Source organism: Glandiceps talaboti, chromosome 10 (assembly GCF_964340395.1).
Source record: "Glandiceps talaboti chromosome 10, keGlaTala1.1, whole genome shotgun sequence".
Taxonomy (NCBI): domain Eukaryota; kingdom Metazoa; phylum Hemichordata; class Enteropneusta; family Spengelidae; genus Glandiceps; species Glandiceps talaboti.
This window is the reverse complement of record NC_135558.1, coordinates 14,138,320-14,158,141: the sequence shown is the minus strand read 5'-3', so window position 1 is coordinate 14,158,141 and position 19,822 is coordinate 14,138,320. Positions and strand designations below refer to the sequence as shown.

Genomic DNA, 19,822 nt, shown 5'->3' with positions numbered 1-19,822 from the left:
ATACCAATCCCACGAGCTGAGCGCATGGCAAGTATCACTGATGGTAACGAGGCCTGGTACATTCGCCTGGTATAACTATTCGATGGCATTTCGCCAGTCCTTCAGTTCCGCTTTTCACCATTGCCATAGTAATGAATATTATTCAAAGTTGTGGCGTATAAGGAATAAAATATCACGCACTTCTCTAGATTTTTCAAAATGCTGTGACGTACATAATACTGCTCATGTCATAAAGAATTTCGGGCAAGCTGACATCACAGGAATGTAATTATATCAGAAGTTACTACACACACGTATTAGCCTTTTGGACTTAATATAATTTCGTTAAATCTGTTTGACTTCAGTTATAATCATACACGTCGTTGGTAGCTATTTGACTGACAATAGGTTAGTTAATCAAACGACACATATATAAGGTAGTCAAATTGTTCATATACCATTAGCCGTCTGTATTCTTGAAGTTTGTCAAAGGCGAGCGAGGCCGTATAGACTCGGATCAATGGCAGTCCTTAAATTTGGAAATGTGTTGGTTCTCTTCGTAACCGTGTCATTAATACATGCAAATCATGTCCAAAACCAAAAGGACATTAATAATGACGCATTTGCAAGTGCCACATCGTACAGTAAAGCTGAATTTGGTCCATGGATTTGGCCATTCAGTGATGTACAAAAGCAAGCCATAGTTGATACGCACAATGATCTCAGAAGACTCGTCGAACCCGAAGCTTCAAACATGCGAAAAATGGTAAGTAGAGACTGATGAGTTGTTCGATTTGGATCAATTTTGGTCGATGCATTCATTTTGTGCGTTGCAAGTTTAAGAACATGACTCTAAATTTAGATTCTGTTGGGCTTATACTACTATACTCTCAGAACAGTTCCAAGGGGATATTGGAAAGACTAAATTCATACTCCTAGCATTATTTGTGTACATTTTCTCTTTCCAACAAGCTTATTAGGACGATCGCATGAAGTCCAGAAAGGGGAAAAACAAAAAACACTCAAACTTCATGAGAAGGCTGTATTTGTGCAATATGAGACACGTAGGAAAATATTCACTATATAAACTGGTAATACATTATACAATTAAAATTCGGAGTCTGTGTGAAGGAATACATTTTAGAACTTGTATTTGCCTGATCCATAGGTTCAAAAATTTACTATTAATGCGACCAAAACTTTACAAAGAAGAGCTAAATGTTCACCCCATGTTGTATCAAGTGCCATGAATGTATATTTTCAGTTACATAAACAAAGAACGCGGTACTTTTTTCGAACAAAATGACACACATGTTAGCCTTCAAGGCTGTATACAGAACAACAAGTTGTTAGTACACACAGTATACATACCAATGATTATGCCAAACGTTAAGTTGTCGTGGTCTTACAGTTCCGATCCTCTATAATTATGTTAGTTTGGGTTGATAAACTACCGAGATGATAACTATTGCACAGAACTAAAAGAATGTTATCGCAGTGTTATTGAATAGCGGACAATTGGATGTCCCAAATGTTATGGAAGTCATTGGTGCCTACGCAACGAATTAGTAAATTAATCGTGTTGGATTATTTTTGTGGTTGAGAATATTGAGAATACCTACCTATCTCTGTAGAAAACATCTTAATGGTTTGTTTTTCTTTGGTCGTGTAGAAAATGATTTAATCGGATTTTGTTCGCATTTTCGTGGCGCAGGTAGGATTTTGTTAGAATTATAACAGTGTTCTTATTCTGTAACTGATACGTTCCTTGATTATCGTCACTACAATGCATGACCATTTCCACATGCTTGACGGTTTAAATAACTCAAATCCGTGTAACAAATGGACCTTGTTTCAAATAAGAGATTTCGTCATCGATAGCTAAATCAAAATAAATTTTCGAGTTAAATAAATGAAGGCAAGGACTTTGTGGTTGTGTGTCGCTAAACTATGGTGGTTTTCAAATTACAGCTTAAAAATTACTTTACAGTACATGCTATACACTTTAATAGCAAGATCCCAATTTATTGCTACATTTTGTCTGAATGAAACAACCCATTAAAAAAAATACTGAAAGACACAGACATATGTCTGCATGGTGGCATGACACGTCATTTCATTTAGACAAAATGTTGCAAGAAACTGTAATCATTCAATCATATCTTTAAAAGTAGCATGATGTGTGGGTTCTTATCTAGTTCCTGCAACATTGTATCAAACAGAGCTCCTGAACGGTATTTTGAATTCCGCTGTAGTGAGTTTAGTGATTTGAATTTAGATAGAAAGTTAGACAGAACGTTTATTTTTCTATGACAATCCTAAAAGGACGTTTGACATAAGTTGAAAGTTTTTCCCCTTAAATGCATTTGGGTGATGTCGATAAGCCCGAACACACGTTTCGGAAATTGTCACAGGCTATATATTCCGATATGTATCAGAGTACAAAAATTGTAGACAGTTCCTTCAAAGTATTCATATCGCTCACCAAAATAGTAAGTCTGTTTTCACACATATAAACTGTATTTTGGTACATTACAAGTTAACACACTTAAAAATATTGTATATAGCATATTTATTCCTCGATAATGTATTCTCGTAACATCTGTAACGAAATCTTAACGTTCTATTTTAGGTTTGGGATGAAGACTTGGCACAGCTTGCCCAAGATTGGTCAGAAAACTGTTCATTTGAACACACCCCGGATATTGATTATGGACAAAATCTGGCCACACATGCTGAGTATGAAGTTTTTCTTTATGTAAAAACCGCTTCCGTAGATACACTGTGACTTCTGTATAGTACAGCCCATTTCAAGTCGGCTCTGTTTGATACAACCACGCACAGACAGACACCAATAAGAAACTACACATGCTAAACTTTAAGGTAGCAAGATTGAATGGACACAGTTTCTTGCGACAATTGTCTAAATGATATGAGTCAAAGTGTCAACGTGTGGACGTCAACATGCAGATGTCAAAACAATGGCGCCCGCATGTCTGCGTCTAGTTACAGTGCCTTTAAATGGTTTACTTGATAATAGGTAAAATGTAGCGAAAACATTGTGAGGTTTCTATCTTAGTGTAATAGTCTTTTGTCTATATTTCATAGTTACTTCAGACAGTGTAATTATTGCTCAAACACCAATACCTAGTGATTTTTCTAATGCTTAATTAACTGAGAGGTTTATTTTCCTTTTTCCAATAGTGTAATCGCTGCTATTAACTCCTGGTACAGTGAACACGTGTTCTACGACTACGAAAACGACACGTGTAGTCAAATCTGCGGTCATTATAAACAGGTAAATAGAATATTTATTTAGATTTGCGTAAATCTAATAATACCTACAAAGTACTGGTCCTAACTTGCTTTTCAATCTGTCTACTGGAGGCGTTAAGAATACATAAATATAAACAAGTGTGAAAGATTGCAATTATAATATTGGATTGGGATGAAGATATTTGACTTGGGTGGTTTCTTTGATGCCATGCAAAGGATTGTGTTACATGTGCCGGCATACCATATCTCTGACGGATTGTAGAACCATCCACGTTGAATGAATTAGTCATCCCACAGGTCGCCATACTTGGCGTGTAGTTCCCGTGGTAAATCTAACGATGAAACTCTATCCCTGTTAGCTTACAACAATGTTAAAAATCTGATGTGAAATTTGACAGGTCGTATGGGCAACCTCGTTCGAAGTTGGTTGTGGAACAAAAGAGTGTACTGGCATGTCTGTCACTACGTGTAACTATCGCCCCGCGTAAGTAGTGTGAAATTAAAGTATCTCGGATCGCAGGTTTATGATTTGTCGTTGATGGCGAATTACAATGTTACCTTCAGTTTAGATGTATGCTTATCGTTCATATGGTATCAGGCATCGTTCTGTAAAAAATTTAACCATTTAACCACAAAAGAAGAGAAAATGCATATCTCAGTTGTTCTCTTGAAAATGTCAGATCTAAAAGGTTTACTTTTATGTTGATATTTGAGTCTTTGAGATCCTCGCTCTATTTGTATTAAACCTGTTACATTTCATGATAATTATGGCATGGACGCAAATTGTCACCGATTCAAGTTTCTTATATTTGTAAAACAGATTATTCATAAGAAATCGTTTTTTCATTATATTTTAGTGGCAATTACCCAAGTCAACCTTACCAGAGTGGTCACTATTGTTCACAGTGTAGTAACCCAAGCTGGTGCGACCAAAAACTGTGTGGTAAGTATGGTGCATTTAGTCATTTACATTCATTTGAGCTAGTTCTGGACGTTTCAAATTCTGCATCTACTAATAATGGCACATGCTGCAGTCTTCAAACCAAGAGATGACTTCAACAAGATGATGAACGGAAATGATTACCAACGATCATGTTATTCTTACGGTGTTTGGTTAAGAACTGATATTTCACAAATCATTTCTTATGTCACATAATATAATATATTGCCAGGATTCATTTACAGTTAGAACACACTAGCCCCGTCTACACGGCACTAAAAATCCTACCTGAGGTAGGATTCAGGATAGTTTGAAGCCCGTGTAGACGCAAACACGTCCTGAACCTGTCCTGAAACCGTCCTGACTTAGGACACCTTTGAGAGGTTTCCTGAGACCCTCCTGACTTCGTCCTATAGTACTGTCAGGACGGAACGCGCGACATCTACGCTCGCCGCTCAGCCTGTAACCTTCCTACGTGTAGACACAAATCTATCCTACCTCAGGTAGGACTTGGGACTGCCTCAGGTAGGACGACCTACGTGTAGATGAGGCTATGACTCTGATTTTAAATAAATCAATAACATTTGCATACACCACACTTTCTACAACGTTTACAGACATACAACAAAATATTTCCAACACAGTTCTGCTAATTAACTACTATGCAAAATGGGATGACTTTGTTGTAGACCTGTTTTTTCAATCCATTTTTCACCATTTTGCCCCTAGATCCTGGTTGTAAGGAGGATAATGTAGACATTTGTGGTAAGTTAGTCATTATCAAGAAGCATCACTTTCGTTTTCGAGATAACAGAAGTCAGTATACTTATTAACTTCATCCTATTATATATTTGATTTTAAATACCATTGGGGGTATTGAAAGGGTCCGTTACCAATCGCCGTCAACCTATTTCCCGGTTACTTTTATCGCAATACGAGAATTCGCATTATCGAAAATACTAATTAGCGTTATTTCACATTTTCGATTATCATAAATAAAATTGGAAATAGGTTGACCGCGACCTGTTACGGACCTGAAAATCTTTGCATTTTAAAAAATAGGATAGCTCCATATATTAAATATTTACTGTTAACTGGATTGGTATATCTATTTTCATGATTTAAGAATGAACTAATCTGAAGCTATATATCAGCAGTAATACCGTTTTGCTTGCAGGCTAAATCTGTTAAAAGAAATTGTTTAGAAATTATGTTTTCATTCGACCCATCTTTACATATTAAACTGTTGTTTAAAAAAGCCAATATTCTTTCAGAATGTAATCTACTGTGTTTAAACTGTGGTTTAAAAGTTGAAGAAAACTGCACTTGTACTTGTAAACCAGGTTGGAATGGTATTGACTGTCACGGTAAACACCCTACATTATTTGATATATAGTGTACAATGTAATGGTGTTGAGATGTAATATGATAGTGTATTCATACTAAAGTGTAAGATCTGATTGTTCAATATATATGTATCCACGATTGACTGTTAGTGTTTATGATTCTACACTTTACATCTTTTAATTATTTTTTTATTTAATTAGAAAGAACGTTTTCCATGTGAGCTTTTTGGAATTGTTTAAGGTAAACATTTGTCTGATGTGTGGCAGCCACATTCAAACACATGTATTGTAGATAACCTCGCGATACTATTCTCTAAACGTTATCATCACGTTATCATTTAACACAGCTATAAACGATTACAATGGGACAATACCATTCATAAAGTTTCATTTGTAGTATTTTACTTGGTTACATCTGTTGCTATAGGCAACTACATAAGATCCTCTTTCCATAGTATATCTAATAACCTTTTGTAGTAAAATAACATTGTATTTATGATAATATTTAATATTGGAATATTAATGTACTCATTTATATCTTTGTAAACGGCAATTGGGGCTTTCATGAAATGGCCCAAAAGATAAGTAAGCTGATAATGTGGATCGCTTCCGGTCCATGCATCTTTTCACAGATTTATGTGAAGATACAGACAGTCGATGTGGGAATGGTTGGCCTCCAATGTGGTGTGGAGTTGACGAGTATGATTTCGTTGACGACCTCTGTCCTCTAATGTGTAAACACTGTGGTAACTAATCAAATATAATTATTATTATTGTCGCCAATGTATCTTTCTTGACTTCTTCAGTTTGTATGCTCCCCTAGACAATTTAGATCCTCTTATACCCGTATGCTAATACGTCACTAAGAAATTTGATCAGCGTTCATTTTCTTACACTGCTCCTTATATCTGAAACATTGAATTTTACCAACAACCTTCGTTATTTGCACTCAAAGTTATCTAAAAATGACCTCTTCATTATAGTAACTGTTTTTTATTCGCTACCACTTGTTTGTGTAGTTGTCATTATTCCATTTGTTACCCGAAAAATGCTCTTACAGTTTGTAATTTATTCTTTAAATTTGTTAGCGCCCGGAGCTTTTCTGAGAACAGTTGCACTTTGAATACTCATTATTATTGCAATTAAAATAACCAAAAGGGGCTTGGGATTGGCCATGTTTTTTTTACCAAAATTATAAAAACAGACATTTTTTTCTGTTCATACTACATGTTGATGTATCTCAATTTCAATCTGTAGCTCTCTCATGTCGTCTGTACTTTCGTAACTCAAAATACCCCGCCTCTCAGCCAAGAATCCTAAAGTGTGTGCACTGAGATTATCTGCTGTAAAAAACACGAGAATTTATGTTTATAAAACATGTACACGTTTCCTAAATAGATGAGGGTCCTTACGACCCAGCCAGTCACTGCTGTCAGGGAAAAGAATGTCAGCAAGGTGTTATTGATGGACGAACTTGTGACTGTGAATGCTTTGAGGGATATGGCAAGGAATACGAGTGTGGTAGGTATTTCTGTTTAATTTTTCTCGTTTTTTGAAATGAAAGTGAAGGTGTCATCATGTTTTGTTATTGAATGAAGCCTTAGAGAACAATGTCAGAAAACTGAGAGAACTTTATATATAGAAGAAGGCTAATGCAATTGTAAATTCTTACTGTAACTTGGTGTAACATTTCTCCTTCCAGAGTTCACCACAGCGCCACCAACGTCGACCGAACTTAGATCAGAAGTTACCGAACACTCTACTCCCGGTAGAGTCGTCACAAGTACAACCCCTCTGCTATCAGAGACTACAGATTATAGTTCGGGTAGTTACATCGCCCTCAACATAAAGATAATTCTAATGTCACTCGGAATGAGTTATATATCGTAACCATATTGAAACATTTACGTTTTCATCAGTGTGTGTAACTTTTCTGTAGCCAATTACATGTATATACATATCTACACTAAGTCTTGCACTTACACTCTGAATTTATACACTGATTTGCAGTATATAATAAAATGCCATATTTTCATCAAAGTATAAGAATTCACATAAGGATTTCTATCAAAAAAGAAATTTAATTTCCACGTTACGTATGTTTAAACAAACTTAACGCACAAACATAAAGGATGAGCCAAAAGAGGTTTCAAAAGAGAATTATTTTTTATCATACATAGCACATGTAACATTATATAAGATTTTACATATTAATAAAATGTACTTATGAAAATTGAAAGTTGGTATTAGTGTTTGTCTTTTGTGAAATGCTAACTTGTGATTAATTATTGTGAAATCCCATTAGGAAATAAGAGAACAACTTGTATCAAAAATACTCATGATTATAATTTTATGTCTAAAATACGTACTACACACAAACAAAACACCCTATGGTACTAATGCCTGTATAGTTGTGTAATATTTGAAATTCCTGAATATGAACCCGTGTATATATAATCCTAAAGCACTATTCTGTATTTAAAAACTGCTTAAAGTGAGATACATGTTTACAACGGTTCACCTAGAGTCTATGATCTGAGTATGGTTTGTATGAGCAATACAGCCCGGCGTAGTAAGTATCATTTCCTCAATTTTGAAGGAATACCTCGTGCTTCCACCAACAACTGAAAAAAAGGGAAAAGAACAAAAATTGGTACTAGTAATCCTTACATTCATTTTTTTACACAGACACAGACACATAGCTTTTCCTCATAAATGTTTGGTTTTTAAGAGGTGTTAATAGAGTACAGCAATGTTTTTGTTTCCGATGTTTAAGTCACTTAAAGCAACGCCATTACTATCCTAATTCCATTATCATCACGTACCACCACCACCACCACCATCATCATCATCATCATCATCACCATCACCACCACCACCACCACTAACTTGACCACTAATACCACCACCACCACCACCAGCAGCAACAACAACAAAACAACTCAACAACAACTAAAATAAAGATCACCCAAAAAACTTGAAAAGTGTGAAAACTTTTAGAAATTTGAACCATGTTATATTATCAGCAGCAGATCTTACATGACGATCATCAAATGGAGAAAAAAGACTACGATCGAGTACCTACCACACTCTGTCTCTACGCCATGTCTATCGTAACACAGACATTCACAGGTCTCACCATTAATCAAACCAGTACTGCATTGTTTACTACCACAGCAATGGTCACTGGGATTGTACGGCTCACCATCTGTATGATCAAAACGAATCCAAATTCTATATAGAAAACCGTCACTGGCAAGTGACCAATGGTAGTTATGAAATACCGCCCTCTCGAGTCAAATTTGACTTTGTTATAATATACGAAATCAGAATCGAGGAATACTAAAATATGAACAGTACACGGTAACGGGCCCGGAAGGGGATTCGTTTCTGACGTACACTACTATCCGAGTATATCACATGAGGACGCTATTCAAAGAAAATGTTCTCGACTTACCACAATGACCACACATGAGTGGACAACTATCGTCTATAAGAACGGTTGGGTTGTCCACAAAGTACAGGTGGCCATCCTGTACCTCATCTGTCATCTTTGTCTTGACATACATCTAAAATATTATGAAATAAAATAACCCTATATGAAAACACCTGTGACTTTTATTTGGTGTAAAATTATGCAATATAAGCATCTGTGGCTAAGCTACCGACAAAAATTATAGAGGATGTGGTTACATCAGTTAGGGAAAAGATGTACTTTTTAGCGATAGTTAACTTCTATCTTGTCGTCTCAAGTAGTGTGACAAATTATACGGTTACTGCACTTTGAAATAACACAAATACAAGTCACGTATTCATGTTTTTTTCGAGGCTGATGTATACTTTGTACTAGCCCGTACGTCGACGTTGTTACTATAGTGCCAACAACTTCCCACTAATACAAACCTGTGTAGTCTCATACTTTGTAGATAGTCGCTGCTAAGCACTGTGCGAGGTCAGATTTGGGTTAAATATGCACGGAAATATGGAAACATTATCTATTAAGTTTAATACAATCAATCTACATAGCGCCATACAGGTACTCAGCAATTTTTCTGTCTGTCTGTGGGTGTGTGCGTGCGCGGGCGTGACCAGTGTGTGTACATTCAAAAACTTATGAGTGCCTTGAGTAAAAAGGTATATAGCTGTTGGAATAAGTCGAGGAGAACTTGTACGCATTTCTTTACATAGAGGAAAAGCCAAAGGTTACTGTAGTAGGGTGAAGTTCAATTGCTCATAATATTGCGGTATGGCCGACTAAATGCCATCTTACACGTCTACAATTTTCTGACATTGTGAGGGCGCACGTGCATACAAAAAGTCGTCCTCAGTGCTTTGTCAGTAATATCAAATGAAATGCATTATATCACATGTATTTGTCATTTCTTGTATCTGGTATACGTATTTTGGACAAGTGGCCCTGAGTTGTTTCCGGGTTGAAACACGTCGAAAACAGTTTATTGATTTGTTGCAGGTTGTGGCCGACGTTGGTAATTGTTGGGCTTTGAGCCAATTTTACCTTGTTGGTGTGTGCTAACCCCTAACTAGCCATGTATTGATTCAATGGGCTATGTTGATGCCTCTCCTTTACGTTTTCTGTTGGTCATGTTTTCTCTTTTAAAGTCTCGATACTATATCGTTTATTTCTCAGCTAATCGTCTCTCATGTCTATCTAACTAACTTGCTTGAGATTAGTCGTTTCAGCTGCTTCGCTACATTTGGTTTCCCGCTTCTCCGAAATGCCATTCCACGTTTTTTGACCTCACTGACTACATTGATCATAAATCGTCTGTTGAAAATATGCAAATTGGTCTTAAATGCTAAAAACCTTATAACATTTTTTTTATTTATAACTGATTACTAGCTCCAATGGGCACTGCTCGGTCGACGTAGGAACGACGACGCTGTCTTGTTCTCCTAAGCACTGCTTACGGACGCACTTTGAAAAACCGGTCCGACCGCGAAGAGTGTGTTCCGGTTTGCAGTATATTGAGTAGGTTCCGAACCAATCAAAACAGTTCCTTTGCTCACGTGACTTGAAGATGACATCGCCATTTATTAAGAAGAAAGGTGCCTGGTAGAACGACATGGCGGACGAAACCCTTGTAAATTTCATTAGATGCTATATGTGGATCAAAGCAAAACATATGCAGTACATGTAATGATGAAAATTTTGTTACTGTTTTCTAGAAAAGAAAAAAGAGATACATATGAATGAATAAATTATACAATTTGTAAGGATATACATAAATAAACACAGAGCTAATATGACTAGGGAATAGTAATACATGTACCAACGATTACTTTAAAAAAAATAGAATTGTAGCAATTCCGTGAAACTTGAAGTGTTTGTCGCTGCCATTTTGTAATTATGTCATATTGGTTACTTTCGACCAAGTCGTGATGATAACGGCAGTAAACTGTTTAAATATTTTCTAATCTCGCTGTAACCTCTCTATCTAATTTTATGGTTAAATATCCTCGCATGTGAGGGGAGAAAGTTTGAAGAAAACATATGGCATACTATTCCAAAAAGTCACAAGTCCTGAAAAGTGGGGTCGCATCTGTGTCTTTTGAATCTCTGAAAAGAGAGAGCAGTCGATGAAAAGATACAGAGAGGATGGGGAGACAAAATTAAGAATGATGAATAGTGGAAGGTGAAGATGGAAGTGCCTAGCTTTGCTATTTTTATTTGTTGTTTTGAATTTGTGATTCGTCACTTTTTCTACGAAATGGCTCATATTGATACATTTAAAGGGTCGTCTCTTTTTTCACAAATACTCACAAACATCCTGCATATTTGATATATGTACATAGTTTGTTAATAGATACAATTTCTTAGATACCACACGTATCTCCTTTTAGTAGTTTTTTTTAATTTAAAAGTAGTGTTGTTTATCGAACATAGAAAAGTAAGTTCCTTGTAAGTTTAACAATACCCACATTGTACAGGTAAAAAACATCGAAAGATTGTTCTTTTTCATTTCCATATCAAAGCGAAAATCACAAAGTGATGTGATGACGATGGTCACGACTCACTGTTAAGACAAAATAACAGAATTTGTTTAAAATAGCTGTGCTGTCAAAGCTTTCGTCAGACCGTACAGGACACCATCATCTGTGAATGAAGTGGCCACTGTATGCTTCTCTTCTTCTTCGTTTGCAATGGCATTGTTTTGCTGGCCAGTCATCGCTGCTGCGTTCATTATTTCTGGTAGGTTTATTTTTGTTTCGTTAACTTTATTCTTAAAGTCTCTGATCCCTGAAAACTGCTCTTGTAATATATACGGTTATGGAGACAGGACAGAAAATAATCAATGTACACAAATGCTGTTGAGAGAGCTGTATAGTGTTTGCTGAATGTATTTGACATGAATTCCTTGTGAAAAAAGACACGGTTCTAGCTTTTCGCTGCAGAGGTTCGGACAGTGTACACTAATGTGAAAGATATTTTTTTTCTCTCAAGTGATATTATACTTATATCCCCACGATTTTCCATGTCGAGTATAAGTGACATTATTTATTGCATTTCACCGATATTCGTTCACTTAAGTTGTTATAGTGTTATATAATTTCGGATCTTCAAAGATTCATTACCATTTCGCGCATTATCTCTAGACGCATGTAGTGATATCTTGTAATAGGAATGACACATCCAGATTATCAATGTTATAATAGTTCGGCACCTCAGCAAACACGGGAGAAAGCCTTTCCCACCATGTTTTGTCAAAACCCCAATATCAAAATAACATTGACTAGATTAACTTGTGTTATTCTCATTCCGTCTGGATTTTTTGTCGATGTTACCGAAAAGAAGATAAGAAAAGCTGTATCGTTGGTTTTCTGACTTTTAAAAAACATTTAGTGTCAGTCTCTCTCTCTCTCTCTCTCTCTCTCTCTCTCTCTCTCTCTCTCTCTCTCTCTCTCTCTCTCTCTCTCTCTCTCTCTCTCTCTCTCTCTCTCTCTCTCTCTCTCTCTCTCTCTCTCTCTCTCTCTCTCTCTCTCTCTCTGAGTGAAATTTGTCTCTTCGCTAATTGATCGATCGAGAACATTGCCGGTATACAATGTGTTTTTTTTCGTCTGCATATTGCCGATTGATTGTTCATAAATCTAACAAAAATACAATAAACCGATCATATCAAAGTAACCGTGGAGTGATCTTACAGCAATCAATATGAACGCGAACAGTGTTTGAAATACATCATTTTTGTGTCATCTGTATTGCTAAAGGATGACGCTTACATTAATTAACGGAAAATACATTTTAAAAACAGTTGATTTTATGACAAGTTTACTGTATGTATGTGCGAGGTTATGAATAAAGACTCCCCTGAGCCATCTTTTTCTTGTATGTGTGGCCAGCATCCATACTTTTTCCACACAATGGCTCAGAATTTTGAATAAAGATGATTGACAGGCCATGGACAATTCGTCAACTGAGGAGCAAGAAGGAAGATAAAGGCAATCTAGGAAATCAATGTAGACAAACTACTAAGTCTAAGAATATAATATCCACCCTTTGTTGCATGTGTAACTTTACAGTATGATGTCATCGCGGACCAATGCAAACTAACTGTGCAACCCTGTTGTGCAGTCGGTATTACGGCTAATGAGTCTCGCATACTGGCTTAGGCTCATCTCTAAAATTTAGGCACTTGAAATGTGACCGGGAAAGCCGCTAGCCGTGAGCGGCTCATACACGTATCATTGGAAGGTGATGATACAGTGTCAGTGATACAGTGTCTTGTACACAACAAGACTACAATACAAATATTCAAAATCATTGTTAGATGGTACAAGTTAAAGAGGCCATATGGATGAGGCTTGGGTATTTTATTTTGGATATTTAATTCATAAAACAATGTTACCATGGCCTACGAAAAATCAACGTGAAATAACATTGGCAAAGTCTGTGTTTGTAACTCAATGCATTGCAAAATGCTTTATAAAAAGTGTAAAAAGTTTGTTAACGTACGTACTCAATAACAAAGATTTTACACAGTTTTATGCTTTTGTATTGAGTTACAAACAAGGACTTAGCATAGGTTCTTTCACATTGATGTTTCAGGTAGGAAGCCATGCTAAAATTGTTTTCTAAATCAAAAATTAAAAATCAATACCAATCCTCATCCATATTAAGAACAAACCCAAATATTGTACTTGCAAACGTTTGAGTGGACTGAAAAATGGCAGTGTCAACGGAAACGCGTTGACTATAAATGAAAAAAACAAAAGCAAAGTGGGAAATGATGTGCTTGGATTTTTAAATAAAGTTGAAAAGATAATTCAGATTACTCATAGGGATAATCGACGAATTTTAAAGAGGTGAATACTTTGTAACTGAATACAGCTACCTCGACACAACAGTAGTATTCTCTCATTATTGAGGTACCAAGGATAGAGTGCCTTTGTTCTGTTTATATCCTGATCACAATGTGTTTCATTTGTGCAATAACACGACTCAGGAATAAATCAAGTTTGTGAACATTATGAGTCATAAGCTCTAGGCAAAAGCGACACAAACAAACTACTTAGATGTCGTGAGATACATCTTCACTATATTCTGTTGGACGCGTGACTCTGCCAAGTTGTTGTCATTGCCATGACAACTGAGCTGCGATTTTCTACTAAAAATCCAGTCCTGGCGGATGACATGAAATTTAAGTTCTGAATAAATAGATCGTAATGTGTACCTTGTTGTCACAGATGTGTCTTTCATTGTGGAAAAATATCGGAGTCTTAGAATGTTACTCTTAAAACCAAAAAACTATCTCTCTCCTTCACTCCCTCCCTCCTTCCCTCTCTCTCTCTCTCTCTCCCTCCCTCCTTCCCCCCCCTCTCTCTCTCTCTCTCTCTCTCTCTCTCTCTCTCTCTCTCTCTCTCTCTCTCTCTCTCTCTCTCTCTCTCTCTCTCTCTCTCTCTCTCTCTCTCTCTTTATTTCTTTCTAACAAACTTATATAGTGCCAAATATCCAAAGATGAACAATGTTAAACATTCAGATGATTGTGCTATTTGATATAATTGTGGTTGGTCACAACACCAGGGAATTTAGTAGATGAAAATTCCTTCTCTGGCAAATATTCCAGCTAAACTTTCTCAGCACTTAAAAAGTATTTATTTTTTTTTATGTGTTAACTCTTTCCGTCGAAATGTGTAACCACAAAAATAAACTAGCGTCAGACTCAGCTCCACTGTCATTGGAAAAGGAACTGGCCATGTTATCGTCATAGCTGAGAAACAAATACTCAGTCTTCGTGTTTTCCATCAGTAAGTTTGGGGATTTTCTGGGTGTATATCGACAACAACTTGTCGCTATCGTTAGTCCCAAACATGGAGGTGAGACAAAAACATTTTCTGAAATCACATCGAACACTTCTGAAAACACCTTTGAAGTTGACATTTGAAAATCAGAAGAACAAAAAACATCTGAAAAACAGTGTGATTGGCGCTACTTTGAACACAGATTAATCGCCAACCTAAACCTAAGCCGCCCAGATCATAATTAAAGACCGTTACTTTTTACAAAAGGCGAAGAAAATAAACTCTGAACTAACATTTACGGCATTACAAGATGTGGAGATCATAATTGGTACTGAGTTGGTGTGAAGTGAAGTACCAGAAAACAGACAGGTAGGACTGAGAAGTTGAAAGTTAGGACTGAGAAGTTGAATGGTAAGAGTGGTCGGGTGAGCTAAATTACCTATCGTATCACCAAGGAAGAGCGGGTAGCCCTCCAAATTATTGGGCAAGGATGACCCTCATGTGACAATTAAGATCAAGGCTACAAAAATAACCAAATCAAAATAACCAGTAAATATCCTGAAAGATTTGTAGAAAGACGGAAACATCAGTGATCATCTTTACTGAAAGCATTATTTTACGTGTGTCAGTAAAACAATTAAAAGTACATATGATCCGAGTTAACGTTCCGCCTGGCCAAAATGTCTCCCTATTTGCGAAGCACTTGAAGTAACCGAAAACAAATTGAAAACTTGAACTCGATAGGAAACAGATCACCCAGGTTCTGGAGTTTTGTCTGAAGCTACACACTCCTTATGCAATGTGGCAAATTAGCAACAACCCCCTCCCCGCTTACCCCCGGAACCAGTTGTGAGCTCTTTTGTCAAATGATTGTATGCCATGTCTACCGGGCAACACGGATTAACAACTTTTACCTGCTAAAGTATTCTAAGGGGAAAATCTGGTGAATCGGACAAAAACAATTGTTGCTAGCTACAAACACTTGTAAATAGTACCACCACTTCTGCATTTATAACACAGGTTATTGTAGTTGGACTGACATAGTCCCGCTAAAGTAACAATATTATTTCTGTCTACAAGGAAACCATGATTCAGCGGAAGTATAACCCCGGAACTCTTTTATTTTTTACCCGGGCACTTGTCTCAACCCCGGAACTGCCAAGGAATTGTAACAATGTATTCTGAACTCCGACCTACAGTTCTCTTTTGGTGAAAGCATTGGTAATGAAGGGGAAGAGTGGGGGCGATCCCTCCCCCCCCATCCCACACAACCGCCATCCGATCATTGCCATTTTGACACCAGCTAAGTATGATTGGAGAGAATTCTTGAACTTTTGACAAGGTGCTAAATTGTCTACTGAGTGATTTCATTCGAGGCTCGAGAGGATAAAATCTCTAATGTGGCAAGATTTAATATATGATTTACTACAATATGACTACAATGTTAACGTGTTAATTATATTGGGGAAAACAGATTTTTGACTACCTTGAAAATAACTCTGTGGATCCCAAATTTCTTTCATTATTTGAAATGAACCAGAAGCTGACTCCCATATGACAAAGTTTAGAGAGATTTTAAGTTGTTGATTTTCGGTGAAATTTGCTCCTGACGTTATTAACCTCAGGATTAATTCATGTGCTGACAGAAATATCACTTCTGTACAACAATCTCTTGTACATATTTTGTAAGCGGTACGTATACCTTTCGATCCGTGGTTGTGATATGGAAGATGGTGAATTTTGAAGCAACTAATATTGGCTATTCTACTATTGTAAATATATTTAGGAAAATTTGTCGAGTCTGCATTATTTGGTTGCTGCTGTTTGTGAGGAGAAAATTGACGAATTGAGGGTGGAGCGAGTGGACCGTATATATACTCTGGCAGCAACGAAGCCAGCATAGAAATGCGAAACGTTACGTTTGTGAGCTCTTTTGCCAAATGATAGTACGCCATGTCTACCGGCCGACATGATGACAACAGATTAGTACAGAATGATGTCTAAAAGTGCATAAAAAACAACGTGGACAACAAATCTATTGTACCTGTAAGCGGTGCCAAAATATGACAATTATTACACAGTAAGTAACATTATCAGAATAAAAACCCACGATTTAATATCCCTTTCATGTGACCGCACTAGACGCTGTATAAAGTTAAAATATACTTCAGGTTGGTAATGTTTGAATAATTCTAACAAAGTCAAATAACAAAACGAAATTGTCTTTACCTGTCTCGTCCTGTAAGACATTACTAGTACAAGCTAACCCAGAGAAATTCAATGGTTTACCCCTCAATTCGTTTACCGTCTAAACGATATCAGGAAGTGTATAGACTGCATATAATAGTGTCACGGTGAATAGGGGGCTTGAGGGGTGATAATCATGAATGTGAAATTCTCAGGGGAAAATCTCGACTATTGCACAACTCCTGGTGAATAAAAAAAAAACAATTGTTGATAGCTACAAACACTTGTAAATAGTACCACCACTTCTCCCTTTACTCCACAGTTTATTGCAGTTAGATTGGCATAGTGCCAGGGCCCTGTAAAATCAATATTTATGTCTGTTTACAAGGAAACCATAGTTCAGAGGAAGCATAACCCCGGAACTCTTTTATTTTGACCCCGGCACGTGGCGCAACCCTGGGGCTTCAAATGTTGACTCATCCAAGGAAATGACACGTCATGGTTCATGAGGGGAGTCAGAAAAGTATTGTCGACTTATCATATACTTTGATAGACTTCCATTACAGTCACGTGAATCCGTTCAAACCCCATTCTTGGCAGTTTAACATGTCCTTCTTCTAACGATGCATTCTGAACTTCGTCCTACAGTTCTCTTCGGGATAAGGTATCGACAGTGAAGGGGAAGAGTGACGGCGACCCTCACCCCCCACCTCCCCCCATCCCATCCAACCTCCATCCGATCACTGCCATTATGACACAAGCTATGTAGAATGTGAGAGAACATTGAACTTCTAACAAGATTTCAACTTGTAAATCTTAAATGACTTGATAAATGATTTACTACAATTTGTGGCTGAATACTGTGTTAATTGTATGGGAATTTTTGTTTGACTACATAGAAAACAACACTACTGATCCCAATTTTTTTTCATTATTTCAAATGAACCAGAAGCTTGCTTCCACATGCCAAAGTTTGGAGAGATTTTATGTCGTTGATTTTCAGTGAAATTCACTCCTAACGTTTTGCTTAAGTAAATCCATAATTGACCAATAGATAGTATGATATTTTTTCCTGGTTAATTCATGAGCGAACAGAAATATCCCTTCTGTACAACAATTTCTTGTACATATTTTGTAAAGCGGTACGTGTACCTTTCGATCCGTGGTTGTGACTTTGGGGAAGTTAAGTTTGAAGCAACTAGTAATGGCAATTCTACTATTGTAAATATATCTAGGAACATTTGTGTGGTGGCCTTTGAGTCTGCATTATTTGGTTGCTGTACGTGGTGTGTGTGGAGAAAATTGACGAATTGAGGGTTGAGCGAGTGGACCGTATATATACTCTGGCAGCAACGAAGCTAGCATAGAAACGTCTGTGTGCTCTTTTGCCAAATGATTGTACGCCATGTCTGCCGGCCGACACGATGACAACAGATCGAGAGATACATTACAAAATGATGTCTAAAAGTGCATCAAAAAACAACGTGGACAACAAATCTGTTGTACCTGTAAACAGTGCCAAATGTGAAAATTATTAGTAACGGTAATGTTATCAGAATAAATACCCATGATTTAAAGTTAAAATGTACTTCAGGTTGATAATGTTTGAATAATTCTAACAAAGTCAAATAACAAAACGAAATTGTCTTTACCTGTCGACGCTCGTCCTGTAAGACATTACTAGTACGAGCTAACCCAGAGAAATTCAATGGTTTACCCCTCAATTCGTTTACCGTCTAAACGATATCAGGAAGTGTATAGTCAGCATGTAATGGTGTCACGGTGAATAGGGGCTCGAGGGGTGATAACACGCACGTATGTGAAATTCTCAGGGGAAAATCTCGACTATTGCACAACTCCTGGTGAATCGAACAAAAACAATTGTTGATAGCTACAAACACTTGTAAATAGTACCATAGTGCCAGGGCCCTGTAAAATCAATATTTATGTCTGTTTACAAGGAAACCATGATTCAGAGGTAGCATAACCCCGGAACTCTTTTATTTTGACCCGGCACGTGGCGCAACCCTGGGGCTTCGAATGTTGACTCATCCAAGGAATTGACACGTCATGGTTCATGAGGGGAGTCAGAAAAGTATTGTCGACTTATCATATACTTTGATAGACTTCCATTACAGTCACGTGAATCCGTTCAAACACCATTCTTGGCAGTTTAACATGTCCTTCTTCTAACGATGCATTCTGAACTTCGCCCTACAGTTCTCTTTGGGATAAGGTATCGACAGTGAAGGGGAAGAGTGACGGCGACCCTCAACCCCCCTCCCCTCCATCCCATCCAACCTCCATCCGATCACTGCCATTATGACACAAGCTAAATATCATTAGAGAGAAACCTTGAACTTTTCACAAGATTTTAACTTGTCATCAATCTACTGAGTAAATCCATTCAAAGGTCAGAGGATAACATCTCCAATGTGGCAAGATTTGATAAATGATTTACCACAATCTGTGGCCGTGTGAACTCCAAGGAAAAATAAAAGATTTTTGACTACTGTGAAAACAATACTGTGGATCCCAGATTTCTTTAATTATTTCAAAATGGACCAGAAGCTAGCTTCCACATGGCAAAGTTTAGAGAGATTTTAAGTTGTTGATTTCGGTGCAATTTGCCCCTGACGTTTTTACCTTAAGCTTGCATATGTAAATTCATAAGGGACCAATAGATACCAGTAGTATAATATTGTCCTCCGGGTTAATTCATTTGCCGATAGAAATATCACTTTTGTACAACAGTTTCTCGTACATATTTCGTAAGCGTACCGCGTATACCTTTTGATCTGTGGTGTGACTAGGGAGAAAGTAAGTTTTGAAGCAA

The 19,822-nt window shown here is 37.1% G+C and overlaps 2 protein-coding genes across 2 annotated transcripts; one reads left to right on the top strand and one right to left on the bottom strand.

Annotated features, from left to right (window-relative positions):
* Window positions 1–17: 17 nt before the first annotated feature.
* LOC144440932 (cysteine-rich secretory protein 1-like) lies at window positions 18–7,707 on the top strand. The gene is made up of 10 exons (XM_078130400.1): window positions 18–745; window positions 2,612–2,718; window positions 3,184–3,277; window positions 3,654–3,739; window positions 4,113–4,198; window positions 4,925–4,960; window positions 5,470–5,562; window positions 6,174–6,287; window positions 6,940–7,062; window positions 7,244–7,707. The coding sequence occupies exons 1-10, from the start codon at window positions 500–502 to the stop codon at window positions 7,429–7,431; spliced, it is 1,173 nt and encodes a 390-aa protein (XP_077986526.1). The 5' UTR covers window positions 18–499; the 3' UTR covers window positions 7,432–7,707.
* Window positions 7,708–7,900: 193 nt separating this feature from the next.
* Window positions 7,901–18,841, bottom strand: LOC144441491 (uncharacterized). The gene is made up of 4 exons (XM_078131074.1): window positions 18,639–18,841; window positions 8,999–9,110; window positions 8,627–8,749; window positions 7,901–8,165 (listed from the first exon to the last, which is right to left on the bottom strand). The coding sequence occupies exons 2-4, from the start codon at window positions 9,108–9,110 to the stop codon at window positions 8,059–8,061; spliced, it is 342 nt and encodes a 113-aa protein (XP_077987200.1). The 5' UTR covers window positions 18,639–18,841; the 3' UTR covers window positions 7,901–8,058.
* Between the last annotated feature and the right edge of the window lie 981 nt (window positions 18,842–19,822).

Bases quoted from the DNA above. Each gene is read 5' to 3' on its own strand.
- LOC144440932 (XM_078130400.1), top strand. From the start codon at position 500: ATGGCAGTCCTTAAATTTGGAAATGTGTTGGTTCTCTTCGTAACCGTG. The intron at 746-2,611 runs GTAAGTAGAGAC...GTTCTATTTTAG, and splicing joins CTTCAAACATGCGAAAAATG to GTTTGGGATGAAGACTTGGC. The intron at 3,740-4,112 runs GTAAGTAGTGTG...ATTATATTTTAG, and splicing joins ACGTGTAACTATCGCCCCGC to TGGCAATTACCCAAGTCAAC.
- LOC144441491 (XM_078131074.1), bottom strand. From the start codon at position 9,110: ATGTATGTCAAGACAAAGATGACAGATGAGGTACAGGATGGCCACCTG. The intron at 8,750-8,998 runs GTAAGTCGAGAA...TTGATCATACAG, and splicing joins ACTCATGTGTGGTCATTGTG to ATGGTGAGCCGTACAATCCC. The intron at 8,166-8,626 runs GTAGGTACTCGA...CCTTTTTTTCAG, and splicing joins TGGCGTAGAGACAGAGTGTG to TTGTTGGTGGAAGCACGAGG.